The following is a 19,657-nucleotide window of genomic DNA, read 5'->3' on the forward strand; positions in this document are numbered from 1 at the left end:
GACTTTTTGGGGTATGTACGGACCCCCAGAATGAATTAAGTTAATATCCGGAGGGTCCACTGTACCTGTAAGTGTAATTAGTTATGGTTAGCACCTATTAGTTTAAACACGTTTTGTAAATTTACAAGCCAATAATCAGATTTACAAGCCAGTATCATAATCATTTCAAGAGCTTTTAATTCAGTTCCTCTTTGGATTTGTTATACAGCAGATTGCTCTCTGTACATTTATATTTTAAGTTTCCAGTTCAGCTATGTCTTTGATCAGTAAGGTGCATGTTTTGTTCCTTCCTTTCTTTAAGTAACAGTTTCCACTGATGAATTCTCCCCAGATGACTGCTTCTAGAGTTTCCCAAAGCAAAGGCTCAGGAAACTGGATAGGATTGCTATGCACAAAAACCTCTCCTATCCATTGCTTCAGACTATCAACTATTTCTCTTCACTGTAGAAGGAGAGGATTCAATCTCCAAGCAGGATCCCTTCACGGTTCATCATTGAGCTGTAAAATGGTAACTAGTGGGCTGTCATATGAAATCAAAATAAGACTCATAGAAGATGCTTTGACATTGTTAGATAGTGTAGAGGGAGTATAACAAGGAATCGATTCTGCTACAGGATACATAGCTGCTGGAGAGAAAAAGAGAACTCTATCTCAATAGGATTCAACAGACACCAGAAGTCCACTAAATTATACTGCAGCAACAGGGCCACCAGGGCACCTGGTCTGGGCATAGATGCCATCCGTAATTTGCTCTGCTTCCTTTTCTCTGGATCAATAGCCCAGTCTAAAGCTCCTCTCGGTATGAGAAGGGTCCTCCTGGAACCCTGTTGCGAACCTAGGGTAGAATGGAAGACCGTAACAAGAAACAAGAGCAGCATGAAATAAACAGGAGCTTAAAAAGGGAACTTGCCTTGAATTGATCTCTGCACCGGCATTCAACAGTATTTTGATGATGTTCACATAACCACCAGAAGCAGCTAAGCTTAAAGGGGTGTAGTCAGAAACATTTCTGTGCTCTTTATTTGCTCCTCTAGCTAACAGAAGCTCCACCACCTGAATTGTTGTAAAAATACAAATAGTTACCTTCGAGAAATGAATATCACTCCCTTCCTGAACACAGAACTGCAGTCAGAGGCCCCTCAGGCAACAGCGTGGAAATGGAGGCTTATTGCCATCTCTGTGTTACCCCAGGCAGAACACACAATTCTGCTCACGTGGCTCAGAGAGAAGGTATGGCTATGTACCACGCTAGTGATGCGAAGCCATGGTATGAACACTTATAAGATCTGCTTTAACCATGCAAGATGATTATACATTGACTTGGGGCTGTAATGGCACTTCATATACAACTGGTGCCTAAATTAGATATCATTTATTAACATAGAAACACAGAAGAAGTTTCCTAAATACATGTTCTATAAGTAAATGGGAGCAGAGAACCCTTTTTGAAATAAGTAGTGTCACTTGTTGGATTAGATGACGCTCGGGGTCCCATCCAACTCTGAAGTTCTATGATTCTATATACATGGAGCTAGTCATAAAATTCTTTGGATAACTACCACCATTTTACCTAGTAAATGCCCTTGTTGTTTTCTGGCCCTTTGAGGTACCAAGGAAAATCTGAGTAAACAGAGAAGACTTGACAAACTCCTAACCCGGTTCTACCTTAGATATCTTAAATCACAGTTACAGTATTAAAAAGATGCTAATAGCAGTAATAATAACGATGATGATGATGAAAAAGAAGACATCTACTAGCGGATGGTCTTTAGGTAACTTACAACAACACACCAAGTTGCTGAAAACAAGAACCATTGTAATTTGCACAATCAAATAAACAACATAAAACAGTAGATTACACTGGTTATAAAATATGGTTAACAAAAAAATACTCCTGTTAAATATTACGTGTCCAGGGCTGAGCTGGCATTTTAATACTGCACCTCAGTTTGGAAGTAACAGTTTGAGAGACACATGTTTAACATTAGCCTTCACGAGCCTGGAGTTCATGTGCTCTCCCTCCCCTTTGGTACAGCAGTGATGAGATGATCAGAAACACCTATTTTTAAATTGATTAGAATTCTGTAAATTCTAACTGGAGTCAGCTGAACAAGCTTTTGTGGAGTGTGTTCAGAATCAAGGATTAGAGTTATATGACAAGCATTAATCACAGTGAAAGGCTTTCAGTTAGTACGCAACAATAGGTACTGTTTACTTCACCTCCTGTCTTCCTCCAGAACAAGCTAAAGATAATGGTGTGTCCTTGGTTCTCTCAGACTGAGCTTCAATATCTGCACCGTTATCCAACAAGATCTCAACAACACCGACATGACCAGCTGTAGCAGCCAAAATAAGGGGGGTAAATCCTGAAAGGGGAAAATAGGCACCGCTCAAGGATATTTGACTTGCACCCATTTCTAAGAAAACAACGAATTTTAACAGGAAACCAAAACAACAACAACCCTAAAACAGGGCACCTGGAATAAAATTAATTTTGCAGGTGGAAAATGTTATCTACAGCAGAAACACACATTAGTTGGAGAAGGATCTCCTTCCACGGGAATATAATCATAAATAATCATAAATTTTTATTTGTACCCCGCTCTTCCCGGTTTAAAAACCAGACTCAGGGAGGCTAACAGCAAATATAAAACACTGATTAAAATGCAACTTAAAAACAGCATAAAACACCATAGAATGCAACATAAAATGCAGCATCAATATCAACAAAATTCAAAAATTCAGGGGTCATTTTTTTTGGTGGGGGGGGGACCCCAGTCAGTAGACACTGAATGATCACCAGGGCTAAGTGGCCAAGTTGGTCCTACTAGGGCCAGCAAGGAGGTGTGTGAATAAGAATTTAAATGTGGGGTCCCAGAAAGGGTTTCTTCATAGAAGAGGAAAGGGAAAAGAGGATCAGGCTAATTCAAATTGAAGGCCAGGCGGAACAGCTCTGTCTTACAGGCCCTGCGGAAAGAGATCAAGTCCTGCAGGGCCCTAGTCTCGTGGGACAGAGCATTCCACCAGGTCAGAGCCATTACTGAAAAAGCCCTGGCCCTGGTGGAGGATAGTCTAGCTTCCATAGGGCCCGGGACCTTCAAGCTATTATTATTCATGGACCTTAGGGTCCTCTGCGGGACATACCAGGAGAGGCAGTCCTGTAAGTACAAGGGTCCTAGGCCGCATAGGGCTTTAAAGGTCAAAACCAGCATAAGTAAATCTGTCATCTACAGAAAACTCTGTTTATACCATTACTTTATCAGCAGGCATGTACCTTTTTTGTCCCTGTGTTCAATATTAGCTCCCCGCTCCAGGAGCGTTTGCACCAGCTCCTCATGTCCACCAGCACATGCAAGGGTCAACGCAGTGTCGTGGTTGCTTTCAGTCTGGAAGACAAATGCCATTTCAACACGTTAATGGCTTTCCTTGTACTTTGTGGAGGAAATGTACATCATTTAGCTACTACAACAACAAACACTATTAAATGTGAAATATTATTGCCTGTAGAGTCTTTGGACGAGACGCTCTGCTTCTAAAGCGGCTTTGTAATAAACACAGTGCAATTTAGGAAATCCATCTAATTCAGTCTCTGATAAAGAATCACCAATTCAGGGAAGTTTTTAATGTGTGACATTTTAGTGTATTTTTGGTCTTTGTTGGAAGCCGCCCAGAGTGGCTGGGGAAACCCAGCCAGATGGGCGGGATACAAATAATAAATACAAATACAAAAAATAATAAATTAACAATTAATTAATTAATTAATTAATTAATAATTTAGATCGGAAGTCATACTTCCCAAAAATGTTCCTAATGTCTCCATGTCAAAAACAAAACACAAAAGCACAATTCAGAACTGAGTAAATGTATATGCGCAGTCCAGGTCCTATATCACAAGCTGTGATTTGATGTGATGCAACACTGGGTTCGTGTTCTCCCATCTACATGTGTATTAGGAGGTTTATCTAACAAACCAGGATTGTTTTCTCTAACCATGGTTAGGTTCAAATCGTAGCTCATGATATTCAGATGTTAACAGGCAAGTGTGCGTTGCTCAAAACCACAAGAAGCAGCTTTAAACTTCTTAAAACTGGAGGCGGAGTGAGTATGGGAGTCTATGGCTTATTTCTGGCTTACCTGCGCATCAATATCTATGGCAGGGTAGACCGGTAGCATGGCTGAGGGAGAAATGATAGGGCTTGGAGCTGGTGTCTGAGGTTGGGAGACAGACGTCGTGATGCTGTGGGTAGGGGTGTTGGACACCGCAGATGCTCTTCCGCTCACTGCTATTGGAGAGAACAATTGTGCTTATTAGAAGTATGATTAGCTAGAACTTCTGAAAGTTTCTCAAAATGGTCTAATTAGATGTGAAAAGCGGTATTCCTTAGGCCGAATCAATCTCCAAAACATGCCACGCTCTTGCCTTTCTTTCACTGGGGTAAAAACGTAGCCCAGAAGTGTCAGCTGTATGGGGGCAGATGACAGCATTTGGCCCTAATGAGAGAAGTCCAAAATTTAGTCTGTACCAATTTAATTCTTGTTTGGAATGTACTGCTATGTTGGATAAGAGTTGCTGAGAAATGGAAGGTTTGATAGAACAGAGGTTTGACATTTAAAAAATGGCTACCTGGGACTGGATTGCTAGAACCCAACAGCCACCCAATCCCTCTTAAAATATCTCTGCTTCTACCCAACAGTCTGAAAAACGAAAACCACAAAATTACAATTATGTGTGGATCAGAGTATCTAGTGAGAAGAGCTATAGGGATTCCTTAACTCAGGGAACTATGCTCAAAATATTTGACCTAGGACAGAAGGCACTGGCCCAGTTTGCATGTGGTACAAAGTCATGCTTTGGTGAGACAACCATATGTAGGAATTCTTGTGAGTCTTGGGCTCCTACATTTTCTGCATGGCCAAGAGGACTATAACTGCTTTACTTTCACCTTTCTTAACACTTTGATTGTTGTGGCATCCGGACCAGAGCCTCTTGTTTAAACTCAGAACAATCTGACTTCAAATCATGCTTTCTGAAGCTAGTTTAAGCTAACTATACTGTACTTATGTGAATCTAATGCGCCATCGAATCTAATGCACACCTCAATTTTCACAACCTTGAAACCAAAAAAGTATTTGCTATGTCAGCCGTGTTTTTCAAGGTTGCAATCGAATCTAAAGCGCCATCGCATCTTATGCACATCCTAATTTTTGCGATGTAATTTCGCCAAAAAAGGTGCACATTACATTCAAGTAAATACAACAATTTGTTACAAACCATGATTTCTGGGTACAAATGACGTAAAGGGATTCAGGGAAAGCGGGGGGGGGGGGGGGACCTGCCCGAGTCCTGCTCCCAGAGAAGTCATGGTTTAGGATGACATGTGAACCAGTCCTTGAATTAAGTCAATTGTATTAAATATCTTTAGGAAGCTTCTCTCACCCCAAAAAAATATCCAGGGGGAAATCAAAACCTTGAGAATTTGTTGTCGAACAAGAAATAGCAAATTCAGAGTCAGAGCTCACATTATCTTTATTTTAATTCTCTTAGAAAACATTGATACACACTGAAACAAATCTTAACTGCCAGCAGAATATGAATTTTTTGAGCAAGTAAATTACCATGTTGTGGTCTCTCATACCTTTTATCCTATAATTAAGGTTAACATCTTTATGTATCAGTACATGGCTATAACTATGAGAGCACGGGGCAAGAAGACCACAAACTGCTCAAACTCAGATTCAATATGACTGGTATCAAGCTGTCTACATATCAATATTCTATTAGTATCACCACAAAGCTTCTGAAAGTGTGCTAAACAACTTCTTTGTGTAAATGAAATTCCAACTCACTCCTATACTTTTCAAAAAAACAACCACCAAAAAACAGATTTCTGGCCAAGTCACGGACCAGTTGGAATATTAAGGGCAAATAATCCAAGAGCCAGATGTGTGTCAGAATTCTTTGGGTGGATTTGCCAAATGACCCAAATGAAGCTCTTCTAGATACATGTAATAAAGCCGGCTAAGGCTGCTGAAATGAAATGAAGGGCCTGTGGCAGATGCAAGCTTGACTTGCACAGTAAACTCTTTGGACTGAAGGGCGAAGCTTCAATACTTGTAAATCGGTAAAATTTACAAATGGCAGCACAGATCATCTTTAAAAAGCCAGGTTACGGTGATGACCCTATTTTCACTACTGCTATCTTTCTGCTTCTCGCATGTTCAAAGGGTTGACCAAAAGACGTCGTCTGGCTGTGATTGGCCAGATGAATCTGAACTGGCAACACCTATTCTGCTAAACCAAAACAACCATGAACTCAGGTTAACCAAGGAATGCTGGTTTAAACCCAGAGTCAATTTGCACAAATGGAGGTCCATGCAGAAAAGGCCTTCCTTGTTTAGCTCTGTTTATGCAATGGGGATGGAAGGGAATGGAGAACTCTGTTGCAGCCACAGAGCTCTGGAAGGAGCGCATTAATATGGCTAGATCGATCTTGGCTATGATCTCTTCAGAACATTACTGTGGAAGTAAAAAAAAGTAGAAAATTAAATTTCTTATCCAAGTCCTCCTTCCCAAAGTAATGTTCTTCTATAATTCAAAGTGTTAATTCAAGTCAATTCAAAGTATTTTTCATGTATTTCAGAAACATGAATGAGCTGTAATTAAAAAGAAAAATTAATTCATGGGAGCGGGCAAGGAACACAGCATCCTTTATCAAGGCAAAAACCTCTGACTTCCGTAGCTTGGGACTAAAAGGGACAACGTAACTCGCCAAAAGCAAACTTAAATGTGAATGTTGGTTTCACTTCTATTTCAGGTAATTCTAAAATAAGGGGCCAAAACAACCCAGGCTTTGTAAAGCTGAAAGAAAATAAAAATGTTGGCATGCCTCAACTGCTTTTTTTTTTTTAAGCATACGACATTGCACTTGTATGTAACAAGTTATACACACCTGCCATGATGTCATCCAGCGTGTCATTGAGGGTCTGGGCAGGGCTGGCTACCATTAACCCCTGCTGTGCGTCTGTCAGAATTCCTTGCCCCAGCCCTGTAAGTTGTGCTTGGCCCAGTACTGGCTGTCCAACTATGACACCTTGCAGTTCTGTAAGATTTGCAATAGACCCTGGAGGTAAGGAACCCGCAGAAAGAGGCAAAGCTTGAGGCATTGCAAGGGGCTGGATTGGAGCAAAGCCCATCTGGGCCGCCGTTTGCTGGGGATCGTCTTTGAGCAAGTACGGGTCCACCTGTTGCAACCGTGCATAGTCTCCCTCGGTCAGCTGCTCTCCTACGCCAACGGGAGTCAGAAGTCCTAAGTGCTGACACGACTGTTGCTGCTGCTGCTGCTGCTGAAGTTGAATTCTCTGCGCTTTAACCTCCAGGTATTGCTTTTTCAGTTGCTGCTGGGTTTTCAGCTGCAGTTCCCGCTCTACTTTCTGCAGCTCCTCCAAGATCTTTTGCTTCTTCTGAATTTGCTCCTCTCTCGTTTTGTTCAGCTCCTCAATCTTCTCCTTGGTCAGCTGGTCGGCATGTGCCAGTTCCAAAGACTGCAGCTGGGCATTCTTCTCTATGGCCTCCTTTATCCTTTGCTCCAACTCTGTCAGCTTGCCCTGAGCCTCCTCAACAATACTCTCTGGAGACTGATTGGCGATGTAACCTTGTACATCTGGGCTGTTTGGTTGCAAATGGTTGCTGGACTTTTGTTTGGAAGTGGCTGTGTGAAAGAGAAACCCCCTCAGAACCAAATGGAAGTGCATGTGAACAGCATTCTCATTACAGACTTACTGATCAAGAAAGCACAAACACATTGCGGAATCCACAAAAGGTGAACTGTCTCTATGGGGAAAAGAGACACACCTATTTTTCTTCTGAGCATTTTATTGAGGGATTAAGATTGTAAACCAAAAGAGCTTAGTCGCTTCAGGTACAGATTATTGTACAATAGCTGTGCACTTCAGAGAAAAAGGGTACAAAAAATGCAGTCAAGTGTTTTGCAACCTAATTGTGATTCAAAGAACACATGTGTGCTTAAATTGTAGGGTGGAGTCCATATGACCCCATTCCCATGTCCACACTATACCCCCAACCTTCCCGCATTGATTGGGGAGGGATGAAGGAAGAGGCTATGGATATTTGACTGAAAGTGCTTAGAATCTTCCTCCCGATCTGGAAACCTGCAGGACTGAGGTTCTCGGCAGCGGTGAGATACTAAGCATGTTCAAACCAAATGTGTGAAGAATTCCCATTCAGATCACCATACTCAATGTGGGAAGGATAGAGGTCAAGCGGGAAGGGATGCTGGAAGTGGGGCTGGTGTGTGCATCGTTTAATGCAAAAACACATTCTTTGAATGCCTCTATGAAGTTTAAACACTATATTGGTACCTTACAAAAAATGTTAGCTTGTTAGTGCGGGTGGCGCTGTGGGTTAAACCACAGAGCCTAGGGCTTGCCGATCAGAAGGTCAGCGCTTCGAATCCCTGCGACGGGGTGAGCTCCCGTTGCTCAGTCCCTGCTCCTGCCAACCTAGCAGTTCGAAAGCACGTCAAAGTGAAAGTAGATAAATAGGTACCACTCCGGTGGGAAGGTAAACGGCATTTCCGTGCGCTGCTCTGGTTCGCCAGAAGCGGCTTAGTCATGCTGGCCACATGACCCGGAAGCTGTACGCCGGCTCCCTCGGCCAGTAAAGCGAGATGAGCACCGCAACCCCAGAGTCAGGGGTCAGGGGTCCCTTTACCCTTTAACATTTGAGGGCTTGTGCACAGTGCCCAATCTTCGAAAACGGAAATCATTAAAAAAGCCTGCAGTGAGTACACTTCCATGTTGTACATAAGAAGTGGCTTTGCACATGCCACCAATATGAGTTTCCTGAACTGAAAAGCAAATAATCCCATCATTGCAGAATAACAACTGCTAGATTACAGTGGTGCCTCGCAAGACGAAAATAATCCATTCCGCAAGTCTCTTCGTCTAGCGGTTTTTTCGTCTTGCGAAGCAACCCTATTAGCGGATTAGCGCTATTAGCGGTTTAGCGGCTATTAAAGGCTTAACGGCTAAAAGGCTATTAGCGGCTTAGCGGCTTAGAAAAAGGGGGGGAGCGAAAAAAATTGCAAGACTCGCAAGACGTTTTCGTCTTGTGAAGCAAGCCCATAGGGAAATTCGTCTTGCGAAGCGCATCGAAAAACGGAAAACCCTTTCGTCTAGCGGGTTTTTCGTCTTGCGAGGCATTCGTCTTGCGGGGCACCACTATACAAGTCTTTTCATCGGTGTGTTTTTTTAACCAATTTGAGCAACATTAAAGTGATTTAGCTGCAGATGCATCTCTAGGGACAGAGTTACGCTTTTATTTTAATAGACAAACAAAAACACAGTATGAGTAAGAGAGAAGGCAACATCCCCTCATCTGAATGCAACCCCCCCCCCCCAGTTTCTAAATAAGTTGTTGACTCCTTTCTCCCAAATATAGGAGAGTTATTAACAATCCTTTACAGAGAAGTGTATCTTAAAAAGGATAAATGTGTTAAAAATTATTTATTTTAATGACAGCATTCAAAGTGCACGCATATCAAAATTTATCGGTCTAGTGCTAGCCAGAAATTCTGCCAGAACAATTGTAACACCACCATTATCTCTCAGTTGCTCCACCATGAAAAATGTCTCCTTATTAATGTGAAAACCCAATCCAGCAATTTAGCTAACTTATACATAAAGACAGATTTCCTGGAAAACATCCCTTAATAATTTTGTTTTCCACAAATACCCACTAGAGAAACTAGAGAGATGTTGAAGAATTGAAAGCAATCCTAACATTACACCTACAAAACGTATTTTACTGATAATCTGTAGAGCTACAACTGACCTTTATTTCTGATGGGAAGGGTTGTGGCAACGTTGGCAGGGGGTTTGTCAGGCTCTTGGGGAGGGACGACCATGGGAAGTGCCTGCACTGGTACACGAGGAGCCTAGAACAGGGGACACTAAGATTACATCCTTTGTTGTCCTACATGACCAAAACAAACTGTTCCAACGAAGCGGCATATGTAAACATCTCACAATTCATACCATAGACTCAGCACCAACAGTTACAGCTTCAGGTGGCTTATGCTTTGATTTGTACTAACAGAAGTAGCTTTCCTAGTGTAATGAAAATTGCTTTAAGACAAGTGTGAAGTCACAAAATTGTCCACATACACATCTCAAGAGAGTTAACTGGGTAAAAAGTACCACTATGCCTACCTGAAAAGTAGATCTGCTTGTCCAATGTAGTATCACTGGGTTGGGTCTTATTGTGCCTCTAGCGGACGAAGGCAGGAGTAGCTTTTACAAAAAAATAGGCTGGCCCCTCTTCAGTTTCGCATACTCAACAAGCATCAACAGTCCAGAACTGAAACTCGGAATAGCGTTAACCTATTTCTCACAACAAACCATTAACTGAAAGCTAACTGCACAAATAGAGGTGGGAAGAGGGGTTGCGGACCATGCAAAAGCGTGGCCCCAGAGCTGTTACACTAGACCAGCAGATCTACCCTTCAGGTAGGTACAATGGTACTATTTTGCTTGCTAGCGTAGCATCACTGGGTTGGGATGAACAAAAGATCACCCAGCTAGGATGGGTTTCAATTGCAACAAGTTATTACTGCTCCAGGAAGAAGTGGTGAAATGAGACAAAGAGGGAGGAAGTTTGTTGTATGTCCTTTGTATGGGCAATATATACCTTCAGTGTTGGGCAAACATCGAGGGAACGCCAAGCCTTCTCCAAGTTGTGTGATGGATTTGGGCAGAAAGTGGGCAAGATGACTTCTTACGGAAAATGAAACAGCCCCTTGGGAAGGAAGGTGGTACCCAACTGGAGAATCACTCTGCCACTATTATTATTATTATTATTATTATTATTATGGAAGACACTGAGATGCCTTGCTACCGAAAGGGAATTGATCTTGAAGACTCTGTGGGCTGTGATGATGGAACCAGGAACAGGACATGAAAAGAAAGGATCTTTAATGGTACTTGTTTCAGTGGCTCAAAAGCTGGTCGTTGGAGAGCTGAGAGCACCTTGTGAAGATCCCAGGAAGGAAAACAGTGAATAACTGGAGGGCCATGGAGCAAGTGTTTTACTACTGAGTGGTCAGAGCGGGCATATATGACCATGCCAGAACAGAATGTTTTTAATATTTTGTTGGGAGCAGCCCAGAGTGGCTGGGGCAACCTAGTCAGATAGGTGGTATATAAATAGCAAAATTATTATTACTAATATTACAGAAGAAATGGCCACCACTTGTTGTTTAGGCGTATACGTTTTGAGCCCTTGTTGAAGGCCTTCCTGTAGGAACACCAATAAGTCAGGGATGGAGGTGGTTTCCATCAAAACTTGCCTGGGCCATTTAAGAAAGGCCCTCCACATCATCTGGTAGATGTGGGTGAAGGGGTGTCGGGAGTGAACAATTGTGGAAATCAGTAAGAGCTCCTAGTTCTTCAGACATTGCCATTCAAATGCCAGGCAGTTAGGTATTGCTAGGCTGAGTCCAGATACAGTACTGGTCCCTGTGAAATGAAGTCTGGTCTGGTTAGAAGTGTCCGTTGGGGGGGGGGTTGTTCACTGCCAGGGTCAAGATCCCAATAGGGAGCCACCAGGATTAGCTGTGCCTTTCCGCCCCTGTAGTTTGCAAAGAACTCTGGGCAGAACCATTAATGGCAGGAAGGCATAGTAGAGATCCCAAGACCCAGGCTTCCACTCCTGGATCCTTGAACCTTGAGTAGTGGTAAGGAAGCTGGTGGTTCACCTTGGAGGCTAAGAGGTCTGTATCTAATGGACCAAGGACTTACTGAAATTGTCGAAACAATGCATTGTGTAGTGTCCATTTCCCTGGGTTCAGTCTGGTGTGGTTCAACCAGTCAGCTTGCGTGTTGGACATCCAGGACATGTGTTCCGCTGAGAAGGGAGTTCTCAAACCCAGAGCAGGTATAATGTTGTTTCCTGTTACCAATCCGCTGCTTTGGTCCAGCCTTCCCCATTGACATAGGAGCAAACACTTGTGTTGTCCGTTCTGATTAAGATGTGAGACAGAGGCATGCTGTGGAAGAAGTGCTAAGTGGCCAGCTGTGCTAAGTGGCCAGCCATGCTACAGTTCAAGTCACTTGATGCTGTGCTGTGACTCAACAGGTGTCCAGTCCACCTAGACCAGTTGCCTCTCACAATGTGCTCCAGAGCCCTGCAGGCTGGCAGTGTCTGATGTTATGGTTGTCTTTGGGGAATCTCTGAACTGGGTTCCTTTTCAGAGGTTGCAATCCCTGCTCCAACAGCACATGGTCTCTCTTAGGCAGGGACTGAGATCATGTGAATGATCAACCACTGCTGTGGTAGAAAGAACCACTGGAGTGTCTCACTTGAAGTTTGGTCCACTGGGAGACTTGTGAGGCTGACATGCATAGGCCCAGGATACAAACCAATAACGTGGTGCCCATCCTTTTGGAAGATATAAGGAACATGGCTGCTGCCTTGATCTTGATGATCCTTTCAGGAGACAGGTGGCATTTATCAGTGCACAAAGATGTATAAGGAACTACATATGGAGGAAATGGCTCTTCCTGGCTGATGACGAATCTGTGAGTTTGGAGGATCCTCAAAATGCCCTGAAGATGGCGGGCTACCTGGCTCATGGTTGGAGAATGGATGAGGAGGTTGTCGAAGTACTGGTAGTTGTGGTTGCCCTGTTGGTGGAGGTGAGCTACCAGGGCAACCATTATCTTCATGAAGACTCTTGAAAATGAGGCCAATCCAAACAGAAGGGCTATGAATTGGTAATGGTGCAGGTCTATGAAGAACTGGAGATACTTGTGGTACTTGGGATTAATAGGATATGCAGGTATGCATCCTGTAAGTCTATGGATGTCATGAAGTTGTTGAGATGAAGAGACTGCTTGATGGAGGCTAGGGATTCCATCCAGAAAATTCCAATCACCCAGCAGTTGAGATCCTTCTGATCAAGTATTGCCTTCCAGGCTTTGTGGTCTTTCTTGGGAACTACAAAGAAGTCTGAGTAGACACCTGATGAGTGTTCTTCTGAGGGTACTGGATCTATTGCTGCCATGTTGATGAGATGCTGTACACACACACACACACACACACACACACACACACCCCAATCTGGCATTTGGAGGGTGAGGCAAAGTGAGTGATGGGATAACTGAATTCTTTGCAGCAACTGTAGATGATATGCAGAAGCCACTGATCCATCGTTGAGTGGTGCCAACTATGTATGAATGCTTGAAAGCCACACACACACAAAAAAACTTTATTGCTGATGGAGCCTTTGGTGGTTTTGAGGGTTCTTGGTGAAGGTTGGAGGTGCTGAACCTGTCCCCTGCTGTCCCTTCGGAGAAAAACATGTTTTGTTCCAGGATTGTTGTTGTTTTGGCCTGTATTCCTTCATTCTGTCTTGCTGTCTGTAACCTGCTTGTCCTCCTTTCCTGCCTGTCCACTGTGGTAGTAGTAGACCCTTGAAAGTGCATGTTTTGCATGAGGCCTTTCTGAGCTGCTAGGCTCCATTATCATCCATTGGGGCTTTCTGTGGGGCCAAGGCTGCCATCTCTCCATATAAGGGAGGATATGAGCTCCAGTAGTGAAAGGAATGCTACACGCAACTGCTATGGGGAAGCCATGGGCCCCAAAAGGCCTAATCTGGCCTGCTTGGGAGCGTTGGTGGGATCCTTTTGTGGCTTGGGAGTCTGGGCAGGGAATGGCCCATATCTTGACAAGTGCTGCCTGGACATGTCTCCAGGAATCCACCCCAGCTGAAGCTGCCTCCGTAAGGGCTGAAAATTAAAGCCTGTGGGGCGGTAGGTCTCAGTATACTGCCCCCACCCTATGGAGGACGATCCAATGGTCCCTGGGATGGGGAGATCATTCACTGCTTTGCCCAAACATGAAAAAAATTGTAGACGGGCTGCTTGTCCCAGAAGCCAGTCTGTGGAAAGGAGGGAAAGGAAGGATTCTAATCTTTTTTTATTTTTAGAAAGTACAGAAAAAGAACCGTAAAAAGACTGAATCACAGAAGAAGTAAATTGCCAAGCCAAGGTGAAGGATTAAGAGGAGCCAAAGGAGAATGTGACTGTTTTGTTGAAGGAGCAAAAGCTGAAGAGGGGCCAGCCTATTTCCTGTAAAAGATGCTCCTGTCTTGGTCCACTAGAGGCACAAGTAAGCCCAACCAAGTGATAAGCAAAATATTCTTTCCAGGCAAAGAGTCCTCTGTAACAGTTTTCTTGCAGATCTGGAAGGCAAGGATTAAACTACATCTAACAAAAGACGGCAGTATTTCCTTTGAATTTTAGCAGTTTCTCACTGAAGATTACCGGGACTTCTACAGTATCTGATGACTACAACACCTACTTTTCAGAAGAGAGGCAATAAATTCATCATTAAGAAATTGACTCTAAAACATTTTAAAAGGGGGCAAGCATGCTGCCGCTTTAAATCTTACCCTATTTAAATCGTGAGATGGAGGAGTCAGCTGGGTGGACTCGGGCGGAGGAGCAGAAAGCAGATTGTTAGGGTAGTCCAACAGGTAACAAACCACACTGGTATGACCACCCTTAGCGGCTTCTATTAGCATGGTTGAACCATCCTGGAAAGAAATCATGGGTTAAAATAAGGAGCCACACTGAAAGATGTATTTTGGTTTTGAATTCTAAAAAACCAAAAAAAAACGTATGTTACATGATATCTAACATTTTACAAAACATTTAAATTGTTTTTAATTACTCTTAATGTTTAAAAGAGTAAATTTAACTAGTATTTAATGAATTTATTTTGGCTCCTGCCCACGCTTTAATCAGTTTTTGGCTTCTTTAAGCAAGATTCCCAGGCTGCCTGTATATGGTATAGTGGACAGAAAGTTTACTAGGAAGTTACATTCAGAGATGAATATAAAAATAGCATAACAACCAATTTTTTTCCTATGTTTCTTACAGATCCCCCCCCCAATATAAAAAAGTTAGAGGGAAACTTGATGCAAAACCCATTTGTGGATGAAAAATACCCAAACTGTATAATCAAGTCATTTTGCTATATTCCCCACTGTTAAAGGTAAAGGGACCCCTGACCATTAGGTCCAGTCATGGCCGACTCTGGGGTTGCGGCGCTCATCTCACTTTACTGGCCGTGGGAGCCGGCATACAGCTTCCAGGTCATGTGGCCAGCAAGACTAAACCACTTCTGGCGAACCAGAGCAGTGCAAGGAAACACCGTTTACCTCCCCACTGGAGCGGTACCTATTTATCTACTTGCACTTTAACATGCTTTTGAACTGCTAGGTTGGCAGGAGCAGGGACCGAGCAACGGGAGCTCACCCTGTTGCGGGGATTCGAACCGCCGATGTTCTGATCAGCAAGTCCTAGGCTCTGGGGTTTAGACCACAGCACCACACACTGTTACACTGGTTTATTGCCCTAAAACACAAACACACACACTACAAAATATGGAAAGTAAAACACTGCATACCTTCAGTCTGTGCGTAGGATCAGCTCCATGAGCTAACAGCAACTCCACAACCGACAGGTGGCCTCCAGCACAGGCAAGCGACAATACTGTATGATCATTGTTCGCTGTGGTCCTATTCACATTTGCTCCTGGCATAAAGCATAGAAAGAAGATGAAGAGTAATTTGTATTCTAAATCACACCTTTACTTCTAAGGTTAGACCCTTCCCACTGATCTCCTCCTATAAGGGGCTGGATTCCAATCTCATCCCTATCCCTGAAAAAACCATATCCGTCTGTGGCGGCTCCTATGCCATGACTATTTACTATCAAGGCTGATTAAAAGTTGTACATTTCTTTGGAATTGCACACTGTGTTGCAATATGTTCATCACATTTGCACCCAAATCACATAACCAAGAAGCTTATTCCATTTTATTCTCACAACCACCCTATGAATAGTGATCTATCTACCCACTAAGCTTCAAGGCTAAGTGGAATTTGAACTCTTTTCCATTATTCAAGGCCACACTGGGTCAGGTAAGTAACTGAAGGAGACGCAAGTCTGACATAGAAGAAAAAGCATGAGCATATACGAAAATTTTTCTTCCTCAAATGAATCACAGGCAAGTGAAAGAAATTAATTTCACCCTTAATTTCTGGAAGACTCAAATCTATGAAATTATACTTTGCTCAATTGTGATTCTGTGAACTGATGGGCTATTAAACAAACACCTGAAAATCCTTAAAAAGGTGAAACATTATTCAATCTTACCCTTGCTAATTAAGAACTGAACAGTACAGACATGACCGGCTCTTGCAGCTTTCATTAAAGGAGTTCTTCCCCCTTCAGATTCATGTTCCTGGGGGAAAGGAGAAATAGAATCCAACTTGGAAATCAGAAATTCCTAGTTGTTGTTTTTTTTAAAAAATGTTTGTCATGCAACCTCTATTTTTCAGAGTTGTTTTACCTAATAGTTATGCTCAAATTTGAAAGTGCAGTGTTTAATAATCCGTTAACTGCAATGGAAACATTCTACACTTTCAAAACTAAATTTGCTGGGTTAGAGCAAGATTTGCCCCTTCACAAATGGAAGGCCTCCTTCTATTCATGGAAGCAACTGGGAACCAGTGGAGGCTCCCCACCGAAGGAAGGAACTAGAAGGAAATAGATGGCAATCTTCATTCATTCCTCTCCCCACCCTTCCAGAGCAACTTTCCTCTAATCCGTTTAATTATACTTTGTTATTTGCCAATACTTGGGAGAAGTGAGGGTTGGGATGGACCAATATAACCAAGTCCAATAGGGTCCTTACACAATGTAAGAAAAGCTCAAGGCTTCTACTGGCAGCTTACCAGGTCAGCGTCTGCTTGAAGCAACACATCTGCTACATCGGTATGGCCATTCTCACAGGCGTATGTCAGCGCTGTGTCTCCTGTTGCTGTTGTCGCATGCACGTTGGCTCCTGAAACAAGTACAATAAGCTTAGAAAATATGCAAGTGCCTCACTCTCCAGCAAGATATTTCATCACATTTCAAAATAGCCAAGTATTAGGGTGCTTGGATACTACAATGGTGCCTCGCAAGACGGAAAACTCGCTAGACGAAAGAGTTTTCCATTTTGGAGGTGCTTCGCAAAACGAATCTCCTATGGGCTTGCTTCGCAAGACAAAAATGTCTTGCGAGTTCCTGCGGGTTTTTTTTCCTTCCCCCCCTTTTTCTAAGCCGCTAAGCCGCTTATCAGCTGATCCCATAAGCCGATAAGCCGCTAAAAGCCGCTAATAGCGCTAATAGCACTAATCCGCTAATCTGCCAATGGGCTTGCTTCGCAAGACGAAAAAACCGCTAGACGAAGAGAATCACAGAACGGATTCTTTTCGTCTTGCGAGGCACCACTGTATGTTCCAAAGCAACCGCTTTACATATATTTGCATTGACTACTAAAACACACGCAGCAGCCCCGTGACAGTACTGCTTTAAGAATAAGTTTTCAATTATAAACATGAAGAAATGTGTGCAAAGGGAACAATTCCATACCTGCAGCTAATAAGTATTTAACTAGCTCCAAGTGACCCTCCTGAGCAGCTTCCATCAAAGGCGTTGAGCAGCCAAGCTCTATATCAGCTCCCGCTTTGATAAGAAAATCAGCCACTTCCAGAAAGCCTCCACAGCACGCTAAAGTTAAGGCAGTTTCTTGGGTCTCTTCTGTCTGGGCATTGATGTTGGCTCCTTCCAGAAAGAAACATACCAATGGAAATTAAGCTCAGCACAGAAAGAGAGACAATATTTGTATACGGATATCAAGTCTTTTGCAAGATGAATTACTAAATCAATTAAGATAAATTTTCCTCAGGTTATTGACTGGTAATTTTTCAAGATCTCATGATGGCCCCTTCTTTACAATTACAGTGGTACCTATGGCTATGTACTTAATTCGTTCCGGAGGTCCGTTCTTAACCTGAAACCGTTCTTAACCTGAGGTACCACTTTAGCTAATGGGGCCTCCCACTGCTGCCACCGCGCGATTTCTGTTCCCATTCTGAGGTAAAGTTCTTATCCTGAGGTACTACTTCTGGGTTAGCAGAGTCTGTAACCCGAAGTGTTTGTAACGTGAGGTGTTTGTAACCCAAGGTACCACTGTACTCCAGTATATGAGTCTGCCAAATGCACCTATTAAGAGAATACAGACTTTCTAAGGTGACCTTCTAAGGAATGTATTTTCTGCTGTGATTGACATGTAAGGTATTAACAGAACTCATAAGAAGGTTGGCATTCCCTGGAGTCAACATGTTACATTTTGAAAAGGGAGCTTTTATAGAATGTGCAGTACAAGTTAAATAGGAAAAATGGGCAGAACAATTCAGTCTTGAAAAGTTGCTTCCTAAAATATACAGTTCAGGACATTCAGAAGTTTTCAGTGCCGCTATTAGCGTACTTGTTACAGTCATACCTCATGTTACATTTGCTTCATGATACAGTGGTACCTCAGGTTAAGTATTTAATTCGTTCCAGAGGTCTGTTCTTAACCTGAAACTGTTCTTAACCTGAAGCACCACTTTAGCTAATGGGGCCTGCTGCTGCCGCCGCGTCGCCGGATCACGATTTCTGTTCTTATCCCGAAGCAAAGTTCTTAACCTGAAGCACTATTTCTGGGTTAGCGGAGTGTGTAACCTGAAACGTATGTAACCTGAAGCGTATGTAACCTGAGATGCCACTGTACATTTTTTCAGGTTGCGTCCCGCGGTGACCCAGAAGTACCAGAAAGGGTTACTTCCGGGTTTCACCTCTCGCGCATGTGCAGACGCGCAAAATGACGTCACACGCATAAGCTGTGAATCACGACCCGCACATGCGCAGACGCGGGTTGCGTTCTTTTCAGGTTGCGAATGGGCCTCTGGAACGGATCCCGTTCGCAACCAGAGGTACCACTGTATACTGTTACAGTTACCTTGACCTAGGAGTAATGCCACCATCTCCTCGTGACCCTCTCGGGCTGCTTCCATCAATGGCGTGTAGCCTTCATCGTTCACCTCTTCCAGGTTAGCCCCTCGCTCTATTAATAAGGCAGCCAGCTCTACGTGTCCACCGCAGGCTGCCAGAGTTAATGGAGACTCGAAGGAATCAGCAGGCATGTTCACTTGGGCACCACTATCAAGGAGCAGCCTTGCAACTTCCACATGCCCATCCTAGAAAGCAAAAACAGACAAATAAATAAAAGGTTAACTACGCGAGCTCTGGATGAAGAACTCCTTCACTCACACTAACTTACTTCACACCACTGAGGCAGTTATACAAAGCTTTACAGAGCACAGTTGGCAGACAGCGGCAGGTTCAGGTTTTCAGAAATTGTTGTTGGCATCCGTCTGTCTCAAGAGACAATGGAGTGCACCTCCAGGAGTGAAGTCAAATGGCCGTGTTAGCTGCAGGAAAGTGACCGCTCTGGGGTGCAAGCCTGGGCAGTAGAGCCCTCGAGACTGACCCAGAAACTCCAGCGGGTACAGAATACAGCGGCGAGACTCCTTACAGGGTCCTCGCCGTGGGATCACGTTCACCCGGTGCTATACCAGCTGCACTGGCTCCCAGTGGAGTACAGGATCAGGTTTAAGGTGCTGGTTTTGACCTTTAACGCCCTATGCAGCCTAAGGCCCTTGTACCTACGGGACCGCCTCTCCTTGTATGTCCCACGGAG

The 19,657-nt window shown here is 43.5% G+C and overlaps 1 protein-coding gene across 7 annotated transcripts in view; it reads right to left on the minus strand.

The window, feature by feature from the left end:
* The window catches only part of ANKRD17 (ankyrin repeat domain 17), a 101,152-nt gene that overhangs the window by 24,177 nt on the left and 57,318 nt on the right, over positions 1 to 19,657 (minus strand). For 3 of the 7 annotated variants that reach the window (XM_083470415.1, XM_083470411.1, XM_083470413.1), the window contains exons 8-19: positions 18,917 to 19,154; positions 17,506 to 17,697; positions 16,824 to 16,933; positions 16,243 to 16,330; positions 15,491 to 15,618; positions 14,472 to 14,615; positions 9,854 to 9,956; positions 6,951 to 7,709; positions 4,135 to 4,283; positions 3,275 to 3,386; positions 2,221 to 2,366; positions 911 to 1,053 (exon numbers count right to left, since the gene is read on the minus strand). In XM_083470415.1, coding sequence (XP_083326541.1) covers positions 911 to 1,053; positions 2,221 to 2,366; positions 3,275 to 3,386; positions 4,135 to 4,283; positions 6,951 to 7,709; positions 9,854 to 9,956; positions 14,472 to 14,615; positions 15,491 to 15,618; positions 16,243 to 16,330; positions 16,824 to 16,933; positions 17,506 to 17,697; positions 18,917 to 19,154 — 2,312 coding nt within the window. The remainder of the gene's footprint in view (positions 1 to 910; positions 1,054 to 2,220; positions 2,367 to 3,274; positions 3,387 to 4,134; positions 4,284 to 6,950; positions 7,710 to 9,853; positions 9,957 to 14,471; positions 14,616 to 15,490; positions 15,619 to 16,242; positions 16,331 to 16,823; positions 16,934 to 17,505; positions 17,698 to 18,916; positions 19,155 to 19,657) is intronic. The other 4 variants (XM_083470412.1, XM_083470414.1, XM_083470416.1 and 1 more) reach the window with 2 other exon arrangements.

This window comes from Podarcis liolepis (genome assembly GCF_965112155.1).
Source record: "Podarcis liolepis genome assembly, chromosome: 13".
NCBI lineage: Eukaryota > Metazoa > Chordata > Lepidosauria > Squamata > Lacertidae > Podarcis > Podarcis liolepis.